At 36.9% G+C, this 17,909-nt stretch overlaps 1 protein-coding gene across 1 annotated transcript in view; it reads left to right on the top strand.

Moving 5' to 3' along the window:
• IBTK (inhibitor of Bruton tyrosine kinase) overlaps nucleotides 1-17,909 on the top strand; it is an 88,640-nt gene that overhangs the window by 31,855 nt on the left and 38,876 nt on the right. Inside the window, exons 16-20 of the mRNA XM_079939201.1 lie at nucleotides 2,293-2,394; nucleotides 4,577-4,694; nucleotides 7,855-7,915; nucleotides 14,970-15,091; nucleotides 17,057-17,169. Of these exons, the coding sequence (XP_079795327.1) occupies nucleotides 2,293-2,394; nucleotides 4,577-4,694; nucleotides 7,855-7,915; nucleotides 14,970-15,091; nucleotides 17,057-17,169 (516 nt within the window). The remainder of the gene's footprint in view (nucleotides 1-2,292; nucleotides 2,395-4,576; nucleotides 4,695-7,854; nucleotides 7,916-14,969; nucleotides 15,092-17,056; nucleotides 17,170-17,909) is intronic.

The following is a 17,909-nucleotide window of genomic DNA, read 5'->3' as shown; positions in this document are numbered from 1 at the left end:
CCTAGGGGCTCTTTGTGTGTATGGCGGCCTGGCTTCAGTTCTTAGCTGGGCAGTTTACAACTGTGCCTTAGATTCATTTCCTGCCTTTGTGGTCTCAAGGTCATCCAGAAGTAAGAGTTTTGGACCTTCTTAAATTTTTTCTGGGCATGTGCACAGCCCTCCACAGATGTATGACCTTCTAGGTTCATAGGAATATGTTAAAACTTTTCAAAACCCCTTATGGACACAGCTCATACTGCCATAACAGAATAACAGAGACTGAAATTTGTTATTCACAGTTCTGGAGGCTAACGTCTCAGGTCAGGGTCCAGCAGGGTTGGTTTCTGGTGAGGATTCTCTTCCTGGCTTGTACATGGCTGCCTTCTTGTTATGTCCTTACTTGACCTTTCCTCAGTGCTTGTGTGTGAGTGTGAGTGTGAGTGGAGAAAGAGAGAGTGAGAGAGTACACACACGCGCACGGGTGCGCGAAGGGGATTAGTGGGGGGAGATGATGGATCTGTGATGTCTCTTCTTAGAAAGACACTAATCCTGTCAGATCAGGGCCCTACCTTATGACTGCATTTAACCTTAATTAGTTCCTTAGAGGCCCTGTCTCCAGATAAAACCACACTGGAAATTATACCTTCAACATATGAATTTTCAGGGGACATAAACATTCAGTCACAACAATATCTCTTTCCCTAGCTCTTCTTTTTAAGTTTTTTTAACCTGCTTCTTGTTTGCGCTATCCCTTATTTATTGTCTTGGGCAGCTTCAGTGTTAAATAGTTGCTAATTGTTTTGAATAAATGCCCTCTTCTGAGGCTGTTCACACTGGGCAAGCTTTAAGGTCAAATAAACCCCTGCTAGCTGGGTTTCCAGGAAACTGCCAGACAGGTCAAATAATGACAGTCTCTTGATAATGTTGCTCCACAACTGTTCTGTCTCCTCCAGTGGATGTAGCTTCTCGTACCTGCCTGTGATTGCAGGATTGATGGTTTTCAAGACTACTGAGGAGGAGAGGCGAGGAGGAGAGGCGAGGAGAGGAGAGGAGGATCTAAGCAGGAGCAGCTAGTGTCCCAAAGCTTACTGTTCTTAAGATTCCACAAAGTTCTTTGAGTCAGTGCTCCCTAGATTATTGCAAGCCTTTGGCTAATTTCTAGAACTCTAAAAGAGTTGATTTTTGATAATTTTTTGTAATATTCTCATTGCTTTTGTGGAGAAGAATTTTTGAAGTAGTTCTTAGTCTGCCATTTGCAATGACTTTACCTCTCCCTCATCTTTTAGAATGTTTTTTCTACTTTCATTTTTTCTTTTTTTTTTAAATGCATATATTTCATCTCTATTTTGAGGGCTTTTTGCTTTTTATTTATTTATTTTTGGCTGTGCCAGGTCTTAGCTGCAGCACGCAGGATCTTTTAGTTGTTGGCATGTGGACTTCTTAGTTGCGGCATGCAGACTTCTCAGTTGCGGTGTGTGGACTTTTAGTTGTGGCGTGTGAACTCTTAGTTGTGGCACGTATGTGGGATCTAGTTCCCCCACTGGGGATTGAACCTGGGCCCCCTGCATTGGGAGCACAGCGTCTTACCCACTGGACCACCAGGAAAGTCCCTCATTTTTTTCTTTTTAAACATTTTTTTTCTTCCTATGGTGGTGGGATTGTTTTTTTTTTTTTTTTCCTATTTATACTACTATTCTGGCAGTGATTCTAGCGTTGCTTAAGGTCATTAATAGTACACTGGATCAAGTTTATGTTAAATTAAGGAACTTCTATAATTTTTTTTAAAAGTACTCTTAGGTGACCAATTTTGTTTTAAATAAGGAAGCCTAAGAGCATTATTCACCTCTCCCTTCGTCCTTCCCTGCCCCCTCTACCCCCTGTATGTATATATATGTTTTAACATATGTGTATCTATTTAACATATACCTGTATATTACCTTTAAGGATGAGATTTGACTTTCCCCTCTATTAGTTTGAGAAATGTTTGTCCAACAGCAATGGGAGATTTTAAACAAGTCAGGCATTCTAGTGGTTCTTTAGACTAAAAAAGATCTACTCAAGTTGCCCATTTTATGGTCCTAGTGTGAACCAGGGCATTTTGGGTGTGTTTTATTTTACAGCTTTCTACTGAAAAGACAGAAATATTTTGATGTTACTACTGTTTATCATACTTACCATTTCAACATTTAGAAAATAATCATCATAATTCTCTTGTTTGTAGTGTCTTAATTACTTGAACTTTTTCCCCTTAGGTATAATGTTTACAAAATAATAATAAAGAGTGACGCTTCTTTTTCTTTTCTTTTTTTTTAGAATCTCAAAATTTGGATTTTGTTTGTAGTGTTCTTGTGGTGGCTGATCAGCTTCTCATATCTCGATTGAAAGAGATTTGTGAAGTGGCATTAAGTGAAAAACGTGAGTTTTTGAATTGGAATCTTAGTGTGTTTTCAGGTTGATCCAGGATTTACTGTATTTTATTGACTTTCTGATGTAGTTTATGATAAAATACATGTTTTTGTATCATTAAAAATTCAAGACATTTAAACTATTTAAATATTTAAACTATTTAAACTATTAAAAATTCAAGACATTTAAACATTTAAACTATTAAACACATCCTTATTTTAGAGATGTTAATATGTGAAAACATGAACATCTTAGAATTGAAATACGTTAATTTTTTGGAAATGCCATAAAAGCTTGAATAATAAGGATGGCATGAAACTTATTTTGGAATCTGAAAGATGAGAGTTTGAAAGCAGAAATTTTTTACCCTTGCCCTGGTCTGTAAGTCTACACTTAGCTACCCTGCTATTTGCTGGAATTTTTATGTAACCATCCCATTAATATATTTATCAAAAACTTCTTTTCTCTCAAACTCTTATTTTTCTCTTTCTGTTCATTATTTCTGTTAATTGCATGGCTGTCATCCTAACACTCAACTTTGGAACCCAAAGTTAGTTTTTGTTATTTTGTTTTTATACCCAAATTGCAGCTGTCAAAATTGATTAATCTTAACTGTGTTGATCACATTTCCCCTACTTTTCTTTTTTTTTTTTTTTTGCGGTATGTGGGCCTCTCACGGTTGTGGCCTCTCCCGTTGCGGAGCACAGGCTCCGGACATGCATGCTCAGCGGCCATGGCTCACGGGCCCCACTGCTCCACAGCATGTGGGATCTTCCCAGACTGGGGCATGAACCCGTGTCCCCTGCATCGGCAGGCGGACTCTCAACCACTGCGCCACCAGGGAAGCCCTCCACTACCTTTTTATTCTCACTGTCACTATACTAGTTGAGATCACTGTTATCCATCCCTTCTGTGTAGTGTCATAGTAGTCTTTTAAGTCCTGTTTCTCTTTTCTAACTTCTTCTTTAATCTTTCTGTAGGAAGGAGTTAATGTCTTCCCTCGTTCATATATTTTTAATTGCTTACTCTGGGATAAAGGTTAAATTTCCTCACCCTGATATAAAAGTTTCTTGGCTTTCTAATCTTATCTTTGTTCTTTTTCTTTGCCTCTTCAGGAAGTGTGAAGGGATTTCCTGTCAAATTTTTCTAATTTGTACTTCTAATAGTTTGTCTTAGCTCTAGAGTCTTATTTACTCACTTTTCTTGAGCTCTGTGGATTATCTTCTCCTTGAACAACTCTAAAGTTTTTGTATGATCCAGTTTTATTTCTGTGAAATGGGAGAATTTGGGTTCATCATTAGTTGAAACATTAGGTTAGTCAAGAGTGAGGCAGCGATCATTATTGTCTGCATATTGTCTGCATATAACTTTTGACTGAGTTATAAGGGAGAAAGAACAAAGAAGTGGAGGAAGCCAGGTGTAGAAAATAGTTGTGTTTCTCTGTTGGCTGGGACTCAGAGTAAGTAAGAAAAAGAATGGAGGGGTTTGGGAAGCCAAAGTTACATGCTAGGTAAATAGAATATTCTGGGACAGTCTCTAGCAAAACACACTTCATATATAAAGTTAACAAGGATTGTAACAAAATCTAGCATGTTGTGTACAGTATGCCAGATTCTGCACTGGCATGAACTATAATATGGTAAGATTTAAATGTACTTATTTTCTAAATATATAGTATTTGTATGTGTTTATACATGTAAATATACCCACGTAAAGTCTGATAGACGACTCAACATAAATATATTTTGTAGAATGATTTCATCAATTTCTCCTACTCCTAAGTATACTTTGTTAGTTTTATAGGAGAATGACTATTCTGTGCTATATAAATGAAAAGGAATGTTGTTTATCAGTGAAAGTTAAAAATATTCTGAAAAGGTTAGGTAGAAGATTGTCAATTCTTACATGTTTGCTTTTTAGATGACACTATAATGCACCTTCTGTATTTTCTTTTGCTTAAAATTTTACGTGTGCTTATAGTTCCTCTGAACAAGTCATTTAAAATTACTTTGGCATATTGGGATGGAAAATGAGTTGTATATTTGCCCTAGTATAACTTATTTTTGGCAAGACACTACTTTCAATTTTCCTTCTTCTAAATGTTCAAACCTGACAACTTGAGAAATAAGTATATTTCATTTGCTGTAGTAACATGCCTTTCATCTCATTTCGCATATCTTTTCCTTTGTAGTTACCCTTAAGAATGCTGCTATGCTACTGGAATTCGCAGCAATGTATAATGCTGAACAGTTGAAACTATCTTGTTTACAATTTATAGGACTGAATATGGCAGCTTTACTTGAAGCAAGGTAGGTTAGAATATATACAGACTGTTGCAAAAGCACTTATTTATATATAATAACAAATATATTAGTAATTTAAAAGTGAATAACGATAAATCCCAGCTTTGTAGAAAAAGTGAAAATGTAAGGGGATTTAATCATTCCATCAGTATTTGGATGCTTAATATATGCCAGCCATTGCTAAGATACTACCGGGAACAAATAAAGACAATATCCTTGCCCTCAGTGGTGCTTACATGCTGGTTGGAAGGTTGTGGGACAATATTATCACAAGTATATTTGTATATGTTTTCATATCTCTTTGCTTGTTTAGGCTAATTTGTAACTATGTAGTTTTTACCTTGGCTTTTAGAAAGTATCTGTAATACTAATTAAGCCAGCACTTAATTACTTCACATATCATGCAAACAGTTTGTTATTGGTTGATTTCTGTTTTTGTATTTATTCTCTTTTAAGATATTTCCTATACTACATATTGATTCTTTGGTCAAACTTAGGCTGCAGCAGATGGCCTGAAAAAATTTAGTTGGTCTAGTTTATGGCAAGCTGATTTGTGTGTTGAAGCTTTCATGGTAATGAAATTTTTCTTACGAAAAATGACACACTTTACGTGAAAAAAATCAGCTAAGTATATGTATCCTGTTTTATAAGCTAATATTTCATGCTATATTGATGTTTACCTGGATGTAAAGAATTTGATAAATGCTAATGATTTAGGAGTCATAGACATTTTAGAATTAGAGGAATCTTGGGAAATTTAATCCCATTGTTTTCAACTATTTTAGCTGTGGAATTTTTTTTTTTTTTTTTTTTGTGGTATGCGGGCCTCTCACTGTTGTGGCCTCTCCTGTTGCGGAGCACCGGCTCCAGACGCGCAGGCTCAGCAGCCGTGGCTCACGGGCCTAGCCGCTTCGCGGCATGTGGGATCTTCCCGGACCGGGGCACGAACCCGTGTCCCCTGCATCGGCAGGCAGACTCTCAACCACTGACTTTATAGTAAAATTGTGACTTTATGCTAAAAAATAAATCTGTAACATTTATTGCGCCACCAGGGAAGCCCTATTTGTTTGTTTTTGATTGCCCTGGTTTGATCAGCACGGGAATTTCAGATTAGATTTCTTGGTGTCAGTTGCATTTTTAAAGTCGATGTCTAGTGTAATGCTGTATTTTGTTTTAACTGTAATAATAGCTAACACTGCCATAATAATAGTAATTAATAGTTATAACTAAAAATAGTACTACAATAATAGTTACATAGTAATAATGATAATTAATGGTATGTGCCAGGTGGCATTCTAAAAGTGTTGTACAGATTCACTTAATTTTCATGAAATCCTTACGAAGTAGATTCTGTTTATATCCTCAAATGAGGATGAGAAAACCCGTGAAACTTTTTTTGGCAAATAATCAAGAAAACTTTGATCCATATAATTAATTATAAATGGTAACAGTTTTTTGATAACTCACCTTTCAAAGTCAGGATGATGCTTAATGAAACTAATTCCAAAACATGTTGGAAATAAAAGTTTTCTACCATTTTTAAAAGGTGAATCACTAACAGATTCCTTAGTTGCCATTTAGGGTTCAATTTAGAGAAAATTCTTTTGGCTATTTAATGCTTTGTTATTTTGTGGAAAATGCTTTCCAAATGCAAATTAATATTATGGGATATTAGACAGTGTCATTTCAAAATGCCTCTGGTATTTCATTGTCAGAACCTGGCAGAGGTTTCAGAATACATTTATTTTTTTTGCTGACATTACATTAGTCATTCAAATCATAGTAATTTTTTCCCCTTGCATTGCCAAATTAACTCATTTAATTTGTCAGAAAAGAATCAACCACAGTGTGAAACAAGCCAAATCTATCTAAAATACGATATTGGAGGATGATGTGTCACATTACTATTGTTCCATTATTATGTTGTGACAAGTTTGTCAGCTGAACTGTTAAGGGAGGCACATGTGCTGTGGTGAATCATTTTACATGAGTAGACATTATAACTTGCATTAAAGCAAAGATTTGTTTAAATGTAACCATTCCTAGTCAAATATGTGTTTGCCAGAAGTGTAAATAAATATGCACAGAGATGTTAAGAAAACAGCTGCATCAAAATTGACGTAGCATCACAAGTTAATTGTCTTCAAAATGTTAGAAAACCAGTATGGTACAGATTTGAATATGGTTGCTTTGTATTAGTTTTAAAAATAGTTTGAAGTACATTTTAGAATGTAAACTTTGATTTAAATTTTACTGATGCCTCAAAGTACCTCTTTGGAACCTGAGAGTTCCTTAAAATCTCCTTTGACTGCAATTGAACTAGTCCAAATGTCGTTTTATTTTTTTAATTTTTAAATTTATTTTTATTTTGGGCTGCGTTGGGTCTTTGTTGCTGTGTGCAGGCTTTCTCTAGTTGCAGCGAGCAGGGGCTACTCCTCGTTGCAGTGTGCGGGCTTCTCATTGCAGAGCATGGGCTCTAGGTTTGTGGGCTTCAGTAGTTGTGGCGTGTGGGCTCAGAAGTTGCAGCACGTGGGCCCTAGACTGTGTGGGCTTCAGTAGTTTTGGCTCGCAGGCTCTAGAGCGCAGGCTCAGTAGTTGTGGCGCACAGGCTTAGTTGCTCCGTGGCATGTGGGGTCTTCCCAGATCAGGGATCGAACCTGTGTCCCCTGCATTGGCAGGCGGATTCTTTACCACTGCGCCACCAGGGAAGTCCCCAAATGTCATTTTACACATGAAGATATTAAGGACTAGAGAGGGAAAGTGAGTTGCTCAAGGTCATGTAGGTAATTGGGAGCAGTGATAATCCTAGATAGAATTCAGGTACCTGATAGGCCATTGTTCTGTCAATATAGTACTCCTTCTGTAGTAAAGATTATATTTGTGGAAAATGAAAGTTGAATACTTGCTATTATGATAGAAAATATTTTTCTATCACCTATTTGTAAGAGTTACTTGAGTTTTATTCAGTATGTTTGTCTAACATGTTTGCTATTTATGTGAAATATATAACTATACGTACTTCCAAAAAGAATTTGTTGCAGCTGGCATATTAATTCTTTAAAAAAATATTCCTTACTCAACAATATAAAATGTCTCTGCATATTTGAAAGTCTTAATAGGTATTAAACTTGAGTGTTAAGATAGAATTTTATATCTTATTATTTAGGTCTCTTGATGTTTTAAGTGACGGTGTTTTGAAGGATCTTTCTGTGTTTTACCGAAAAATGGTAAGGTTTATGTTTTTGTCAATTACAATATCAACTAAAGCAGTATATTTGGTCAGACTTCTCAATGGAACAATTTCCTAATGAATTCTGATTCATTAGGATCTTTTAAAAATGAGGACATAAGATTTCTTTACAAGCTCTACAGGGAAACACGATAATAAAAATTGAAGATATTTAATGATAAAATTAATATCTATTTAAATTTCTTTATAAATGAAAGTTATTGAATGCTTTGTGGTCTTTCGTTATTTATTTACTAAAGATCAGGACAGTGTAAAAATATGGATTTTAATGATTTTATTATTTTTATTGAGGTAACATTGATTTATAACACTACGTAAGTTTCATGTGTACATTGTTACGTTTCTACTTCTGTATACCCTACAGCTTCCTCCCTACCAAAAATTTAACTTCCATCTGTCAGCATATAGTTGATCCCCTTTATCTATTTCACTCCCCCACTCCTCTTCTCCCTCTGGTAACTACTACTCTATTCTCTGTATCCATGTGTTTGGGTTTTTTTTTGTTTGTTCAGTAAATTTATTTTGTTTTTGTTTGTTTATTAGTGTTTTATGTTCCATCTATGAGTGAAATCATACAGTATTTGTCTTTCTCCATCTGACTTACTTCACTTAGCATAATATCCTCATGGTCCATCTGTGTTGTTGAAAATGGCAAAAAAGATTTCATCTTTTTTCATGGCTGAGTAGTATTCCATTGTGTGTGTGTGTGTGTGTGTGTGTGTGCATTTATATACATACACATATACTACATTTTCTTTATCCATTCATCCCTTGATGGGCACTTAGGTGGTTTCCATATATTGGCATTGCAAATAATGCTGCAGTGAACATAGGGGAGCATATATCTTTTCAAATAAGTGTTTTTGTATTCTTTGGATGAGTACCCAGAAATGGGATAGCTGGGTATCTTATGGTAGTCTATTCTTAATTTTTTTAGGAATCTCCATACTGTCATTGGTGTAGTGACTGCACCAATTCACAGTCTCACCAACAGTGTATGAGGGTTCTCTTTTCTCCACATCCTTGCCAACACATGGTATTTCTTGTCATTTTGACCCTAGCCATTCTGACAGGTGTACAGTGATATCTCAGTGTGGTTTTGATTTGCATTTCCCTGATAATTAGTGATGCTGAACATCTTTTCATCTGTCTGTTTGCCATCTATATGTCTTCTTTGAAAAAATATGTATTCAACTCCTCTGTCCGTTTTTTAATCAGGTAATTTTGTTGTTGTTGTTGAGTTGTATGAGTTATTTTAGGGCATATGATTTACAAATATCTCCTCCCATTTGGTAGGTTGTCTTTTTGTTTTATTGATGGTTTCCTGTGCTGTGCAGAAGCTTTTTAGTTTGGTGTAATCCCATTTATTTTTGCTTTTGTTTTCATTGACTGAGGAGGCATATTTTAAAAGATACTGCTATGACTGATATCAAAGAGTATACCACCTGTGTTTTCTTTCAGGAGTTTTATGGTTTCAGGTCTTACACTCAAGCCTTTAATCTACTTTGACTTAATTTTTGTGTATATTGTGAAATAATGGTCTAATTTAATTATTTGGCATGTGGCTGTCCAGTTTTCCCAGCACTATTTATTGAAGAGACTGTCCCTTCTCCATTGTGTATTCTTTGCTCCTTTGTTGTAAATTAATTGTCCGTGTGTGCAAGTGTTTATTCCTGGGCTTTCAATTCTGTTTAGAAATCTTTGCATCTGTTTTTCTGCCAATATCATGCCGTTTTGACTACAGTGGCTTTGTAATATAGTTTGAAATCAGGAAATATGATACCTCCAGCTTTGTTCTTTTTTCTCAGCATCGCTTTGACTATTCAGGGTCATTTGTGGTTCCATATAAATTTTAGAATTTTTTGTTCTATTTCTGTGAAAAATGTTGTTGGGATTTTGATAGGGATTGTATTGAATTAGATTGCTTTAGGTAATATGGACATTTTGATAATGTTAATTCTTCTAATCCTTGACCCTGGCACATCTTTCCATTTATTTGTGTCAGATTTCTGGTAGAATCTTTAGGGTTTTCTATGTATATAAAAATCATGCCATCTGCAGATAGTGACAGTTTTATGTCTTCTTTTCCAATTTGGATGTCTTTTATTTATTTTTTCTTGACTAATTGCTCTGGCTAACACTTCCAGTACTATGTTGAATAAGAGTGGTGAGATTGAGCATCCTTGTCTTATTCCTGATCTTAGAGGGATAGCTTTTACTACTTAACCATTGAGTATGTTAGCTGTGGGTTTGTCACATATCATCCCTTCTACACCATTCTCTTGAGAGTTTTTATCATAAATGGGTGTTGAATGTTGTCAAATGTTTTTTCTGCATCTTTTGAGATGATCGCATGATTTTTGTTCATTTTGTGGATGTGTTGTATCATGTTGATCAATTTGAGGATGTTGAACCATCCTTACATCCCTGGTATAAATCCCACTTGATCATGTTGTATGATCCTTTTGATGTATTTTTTAATTTGTTTTGCTAATATGTTGTTGAGGATTTTTGCAACTGGCAGCCATCAGAGATATTGGCCTGTGATTTTCTTTCTTTGTGTTGTCTTTGTCTGGTTTTGGTATCAGGGTGATATTGGCCTTGTAAAATGAGTTAGGAAGCATTCCCTCCTTTTCAGTTTTTTGGAATAGTTTTAGTATAGTTATTAAATCTTCTTTGACTATTGGTAGAATTCACCTGTGAAGCAATCTGGTCCTGGACCTATGTTTTTTGGGAGCTTTTTGATTACTGTTTCAATCTCTGTACTAGTGATTGGTCTATTCAGATTTTCTATTCATGATTCAGCCCTGGAAGGTTGTATGATTCTAAGAATTTGTCCATTTCTTCTAGATTGTCCAGTTTTTGTATTCTCTTATACTCCTTTATATTTCTGTAAGTATCTATTTTTTTTTTCTCTTTCATTTTTTATTTTATTTATCAGGGCTTCTCTTTTTTTTCTTAGTGAATCTAGCTAATGGTTTGTCAGTTTTGTTTATCTTTTCAAAGAACTGACTCTTAGTTTAGTTTGTCTTTTCAAAAAACCAATTCTTAGTTTCATTCATCTTTTCTTCTGTCTTCTCTGATCTTTATATTTCCTTCTTTCTACTGACTTCGGGCTTTGTTCTTCTTTTTCTAGTACCTTTAGGTGTAAGTTTTTCTTGTTTCTTGAGGTAAGCCTTTATTGCTACAAACTCTTAATACTGCTTTTGCTGTTTCCCATAGATTTTGGTATATTGTATTTTCATTTCCATTTGTCTTCAGGTAATTTTTTGTTTCTCCTTTGATTTCTTCAGTGACCCAATTGTTGTTCTGTAGCATATTGTTCATCTTTACATATCTGTCATTTTTCTAGTGTTCTTGTTCTTGATTTCTAGTTTCTCATACCATTGTGATCGGAAAAGATGTTTGATAGAATTTCAGTCTTCTTAAATCTATATTGAGACTTCTTTTGTGTCCCGATTTATGGCCTATCCTTGAGAATGTTCCATGAGCATTTGAGAAGAATGTGTGTTTTGCTGCACTGTTCTGTTTAAATCTGTTAAATATATCTGATCTAACGTTTCAGTTAAGGCCACTGTTTCCTTGTTGACTTTCTGTCTGGGTAATCTATCTGTTGATGTAAGTGGGGTGTTAAATGTCCCCTACAATTATTTTGTTGCTGTCAGTTCTCTCGCTTTGGGAATGTTAGTAATTGTTGTATATATTTTGGTGCTCTTATGTTAGGTACATATACATTAGTCACTTTTATGTGTTCTTGCTGAGTTGTCCTCTTTATAATTATATGCTGACCATTTTTTGTCTCTTGTTATCTTTTGGCTTGAAGTCTAATTTGTCTGGTATAAGGATGGCTACACTTGCTTTCTTTTGGCAGCCATTTGCTTAGAGTATCATCTTCCATCTCTTCACATTTAGCCTGTGTTTGTCTTCAGAGCTGAGGTGTGTCTCCTGGAGCAGCATTTGGTTGAGTCTTATGTTTTAATGCATCCAGCCACTCTGTCTTTTGATTGATGAATTCAGTCCATTTACATTCAGGGGGATTAGTGACAGATGAGGATGTAGTCCTGAAATTTTGTGTTTTGTTTTTTGGTTGCTTGATACCTCTGTGGTTTCTTTTTCCTGTGTTTCTGTCTGTTATTTTGGTTTGGAGGTTTACTCTGGTATGTTTCTTAGTTTCTTCTTTTATTATGTTTCATGTCTCTGCTCTGTAACAAAGTTTTGCGGTTGCCCCGAGCTTTGTATAAAACGTCTCACAGATAAAATAGTCTCTTTTCTGCTGATAGTATGTTATCTTCATTTACCTGTATGAATTTTTTCATCCCCTTTTATGTTTTTTCACATTATTCCTTTTTTTTTCCACTTTTTTTTTTTAAACATCTTTATTGGGGTATAATTGCTTTACAATGGTGTGTTAGTTTCTGCTTTATAACAAAGTGAATCAGTTATACATGTACATACGTTCCCATATCTCTTCCCTCTTGCATCTCCCTCCCTCCCACCCTCCCTATCCCACCCCTCCAGGCGGTCACAAAGCACCAAGCTGATCTCCCTGTGCTATGCGGCTGCTTCCCACTAGCTATCTACCTTACGTTTGGTAGTGTATATATGTCCATGCCTCTCTCTCGCTTTGTCACAGCTCACCCTTCCCCCTCCCCATATCCTCAAGTCCGTTCTCTAGTAGGTCTGTGTGTTTATTCCTGTCTTACCCCTAGGTTCTTCATGACATTTTTTTTTCTTAAATTCCATATATAAAATGAATCTTTTTTGGGTTTTTTTTTCGGTACGCGGGCCTCTCACTGCTGTGGCCTCTCCCGCTGCGGAGCACAGGCTCTGGACACGCAGGCTCAGCAGCCATGGCTCACGGGCCCAGCCGCTCCGCAGCATGTGGGATCTTCCTGGACCGGGGTACGAACCCGTGTCCCCTGCATCGGCAGGCAGACTCTCAACCACTGCACCACCAGGGAAGCCCTCACATTATCCCTTTTGATGTGAGTTTGCTACCAAACAGAAATAGCTTATAGTTATTTTCCTGCTTTCTTTTTTTCTCCTTTTAACCTTTATGCTCTCATAGAGTTGCAATTTTCTGGTTCTGTTTTATCATCTTGCTCAAAGTTTTGTATCCGTTTGTCTTTTTTGTTTCTGGTAGAAGTGCTGCTTTCAGCATGTCTTGTTAGGCAGGTCTTGTGTTGATGAACTCTCTCAGCTTCTGTTTGAGAAAGTCTTTATCTCTCCTTCATATTTGAACGATGTCTTTGCTGGATAGAGTATTCTAGTCTGACGGTTTTTATCTTTTAGTATTCTGAGATTGTCATTTCACTCTCTCCTGGCCTGTTGGGTTTCTGCTGAGACATCTGCTGCTAGCCTAGTGGAGGTTCCTTTGTAGGCCACCAGCCTTTTTTTTTTTTTAACTTTTTGGCCATGCCACGTGGCTTGCAGGATCTTAGTTCCCCAACCAGGAATCAAACCTGGGCCCTGGCAGTGAAAGCACTGAGTCCTAACCGCTGAACTACCAGGGAATTCCCAGCTACCATCCTTTTTCTTGGCTGCCTTTAAAAATCTTTGTCATTGACTTTTGACAATTTTAATATTTATTACACATCTTGGAGAAGGTTGTTCTGCATTGAGGTAATTAGGTATTCTTTTAATTTCATGGACTTGTGTATCCAGTTCCTTTTCCAGCTTTGGGATGTTCTCAGATATTATTTCTTTAAATAAACTCTCTTTTGCCTTCTCCCTCTCTTCTCCTTCTGGGTTACTCATTACCCTAATATTTTTCTTCCTAAATGAGTTGGATAGGTCTTGTGAAATTTCCTCACTTTTTTAATATTCTGTTTCTCTTCTTCTACTTGTATCATTTCAAGATTTCTACCTTTGAGCTTGCTAATTCTCTCTTTCATATGATCTGCTCTATTTCCATTTCTTTCTAATTCATTCTTCATCTCATTTATTGAGTTCTTCAACTCCAGCGTTTGTTTGGTTCTTTTTTAGAGTTTCAGTCTCTTTGGTAAAGTATTTCGTCTGTTCATTAATTTTATTCCTGAGCTCATTAAACCGCCTTTCTGACTTCTTACAGCTTATTGAGTTCCTTCATGACAGCTATTTTGAATTCTCTATCAGTTAGATTGAAATATTCTGTGACTTAGTTTGGTTTCTGGAGAACTGTTATTTTCTTTTTGTGGTCGAGTGTTATTGTGGTTGTATATGGTACTTGAATTAAATTGTTCCTCTGCAGGTGCATTTGAAGTTAATGACAGGTTAGAAGTTAGAGTCCTTTCTTTTGCTTTCCAGTAGGTGGCCCTATAACACAGGTTTGTTTTCTCTTACCTGAGCTGGCTCTGATTATATTTGCTAGTTGACACTTTCCAGCCTCCACCGGCTCTGTAAGAGGTGTGCTTCTGTGCCTTCATTATTGCTTCTTGTGCCTCCCAGGTCCTTACTGCCTTTCTTCTGCCAGAGCTACTGTCATCATCGGAATGTTGGGCTCTTCCCCAGTTTGTGAAGTTCCTTGAGTAACAGTCTTTGCATGGGGGGAGGAGGATCATGGGGGTATTGGGAACCAGGGTTGCACAGGTGCCTGTACTGTATCTGATACTGTATAAGGTTCGTGGGCTTCCGCCACTGTTGATGGTGGGCGATGGCGGCTGGGTTCCAGGGCCCACTTCCGTTGCTACCAAGCTACCTGTGGTTGTGAGCACCCCTCCATTCAGGATGCCATAGTTGTAAGTGCACCACCTCACATGCTGGTACTGGGTTCCCTGAAGCTGTGGGCTCAGCTTCCATGGTTAGAGGCCCAGGATTGCAGGCACAGACTCCACTCTTTCATCTGTTCTTCCTCTCCTGTATGTGTTCCAGCCTCCCCACCTTTAGATGTACAAATGTGTGGAATTCTCTGGTGACCTAGTGTGTTGGGCAGAGGCAACTTTGTTGAGCTCTGGATGTTTTACTGGTTGTAGACTGAAGGGGAGACAGAAAGGTAGCTGATGTCTTTGCTCTACAAATTTTGTATTTAAAAAGTGACATCTTTTTTTCTATAGATTCCAGCAATGGATAGAAGAGTCATTACACCATATCAAGATGGACCAGATATTAGCTATTTGGATGTAGAAGATGGAGATATCTTTTTGAAAGAAGAAATAAATATGGAACAAAATTATTCGTAAGCTCTGTTTTTTTTTTCCCCCTTCCTTTTCTCCTTCCCTCATCCCCAATCTTGGACACTGTTGACACCTTTATATTAATATGGAAAGAAAAATTGAGAAACCTAACATAAAAAATAGGTATTTATGTTCATTTTTAGCCTGATACAATACAAAGTAAATGCATAATTAATATTTGCAGATATAACAAAGTTAAGTATAAACACAAAAGGAATGTAGCCTTCTGGTTAAATATGTTGGGTTGAATAAGTGCAATTATCTTAACTACCTTTCCAAACCCTGCTGAGATTATAGTAAAGAAATAAAAAAGGCATATTGCACTAGATCAGAGAGAACAGGAAAGGAGTAAATGGCAATCAGGAGATGTTAACAGTTTTGGAAGTTGGAAAGTGGTTGCCAAGCAGTAATGACTTAGAAAAAACTAAAACAGAATTCTGGAAAGGCTTAAGAATTACAGGTACTAGGTTTATGAAGACCAGTGTAAGTGGTTGGATTTGGAAAAGAGCTTTTTTTTTTTTGAAAATTTTTCAAAGAGCATTGATGTATTCCTGAACCAAGTGATTGATTGCCCCTCCTCCATCTTAGCAGAAGACGAGAGATTTGCCTTCTGGAGAGGGTGAACCAAGGGGAGTTCATCAGCCAGTCTTCTAGATCCCTCTCTGTAGAGAACCCTACTCATTCAAGAGACATGACCCACAGTGACTGGCATTTGGGAGTCCTTCAATAAAATATCCCAGGTTCTACACAATCTCCCTGTTGACCATTTAATAAGTCCTGCTTAGAATTTCCAGTCGGCATTTTAGGCTAATTTATCAGCTGGTTATAGAATTACTTTCCTTCTGCTGGGTAAATGACCTGTTAAAATAAAATCTTCGGACGTTCAAGTCATTTACTACATACATGTGTGAGTGTATATATACGTATGAGTATAATTGTAGCTCACTGAAAAGCTGCTCTTGGTTCCAGAAATCTTCTTTAACCTCTTTTCTAGAGTTTGGTGGTAGCCACTGGAATACTTGAGGTTTATAAATATCTGTCTTGGATGTATGACATGTTATTACATTAAAAATTATAATAAAATGATTAACATTGACATAAATACATTATCCTTCACAAAATAATAGTATTCACAGCTGACCTGTGTTACTGTGGATGAATTATGTAATGAGATCTATAATTTTTAGGTGAAATAAGACTGTTGTAGTCCTTATAGATAATGTTATTTTCTCTTTCCTGATTAATAATAATTCAAGGAATTAAGCAGCCCCTGAAATACTTTAAAAATTATCACCAAATATTTCTAGTTCCAGATCATAGATTATAATAGCTTGTGTGTGAACATGTACAGTATTTTACTTTTCAAAGTATTTTCTTATATACCATCTTGTTTCTAATTTTCACAGAAGTGCTAGGGTTAGAACAAGTGATAGTATCACACTGAAGTTTGGTGGAATTAACTAATGTGCTCTGGGCCACTTAGATAAATGGGACTAGAACATATATATTCTTTTGTGTTTTCTGTTTGACCAAAATGCTGTATTCCGTTGCTCAAAATGCATAGTTCTTCTCCTGTTTCATCTGTAATTTTAAAAAAAAATATTTTAATTTATTTATTTTTGGCTGCGTTGGGTCTTTGTTGCTGCATGTGGGCTTTCTCTAGTTGCAGTGAGTGGGGGCTACTCTTCGTTGCAGTGCTCGGGCTTCTCATTGCAGTGGCTTCTCTTGTTGCGGAGCATGGGCTCTAGGCGCACAGGCTCAGTAGTTGTGGCTCGCGGGCTCTAGAGCGCAGGCTCAGTAGTTGTGGCGCACGCGCTTAGTTGCTCTGCGGCATGTGGGATCTTCCTGGACCAGGGATCGAACCCGTGTCCCATGCATTGGCAGGCGGATTCTTAACCACTGTGCCACAAGGGAAGCCCTGTAACTTTAATTTTTTTAAATGACTTTTATGTTTGCTTTTTTCCTAGGGAAAGTGTGTTCAAGAAGACAAAAACAAAAGCAAAAAAGAAGCCACGTAAGCGGTCTGATAGTTCTGGAGGTTATAACCTTTCAGATATTATTCAGAGTCCACCATCTACAGGTTAGTGGAAAATATTTTACGGTATATTTTCTGATCTAATCTTTCTTGTCTCTGTTCCTTATCTAATTCATTTAACACGTATTAAATACTATTATATGCCATCTGCTGGGGCTACAGAAATAGAAAATAGTCCTTGTCTTAGGGAGGCCACAGAAAGTGGTAATGTATTGTGATAAGTACTCTGATTGACATTTGCTCTGTGATCACAGAAGGGGCACCCAAACTAGTCTGAGAAGATCGGGGCACATCTGTTAGAGGAAAGTGATACCTGAGCTGGATCTCGAAGAGTGAAGAGAATTTAGCCAAGAAAAGGAGGCAGATTGACGTGCTAAGAGAATGGGGCAGTGTGTTTCAAGCCTAGAGGCAGTAGAAAGACTGCACGTTTGTTGTGCATAGCTCGGCCATATCCGGTAGCTGCAGATAGGAGATAGGTTGGAGAGCGTCAGATTTTGGAGGGTGTTATATGCCAAACTAAGGAATTTGGACTTTAATCTGAAGGCTGCAGGTAGCTGTTGATGGATTTTTTAAGGCAGGGTGTGACTGGATAAGGTTTATGTTTTTAGAAAGACCACTCTGTCTAGTGGCATAGAGGGTTAGAGGTGGGCAAAACATGACAGAGATACTATTAACACGTGCATTCAGTTCATATATATCAGTGCTTCAAGTGAGATGCCACGTGGGATTCCATTCATGCGTGTTAAGGAGGTTATAATCCAGTAGTAAAATACAACACGTTTTAT

This window comes from Stenella coeruleoalba (assembly GCF_951394435.1).
Source record: "Stenella coeruleoalba genome assembly, chromosome: 12".
NCBI classification, from domain to species: Eukaryota; Metazoa; Chordata; class Mammalia; order Artiodactyla; family Delphinidae; genus Stenella; species Stenella coeruleoalba.
This window is presented reverse-complemented; position numbering and strand designations above follow the sequence as displayed.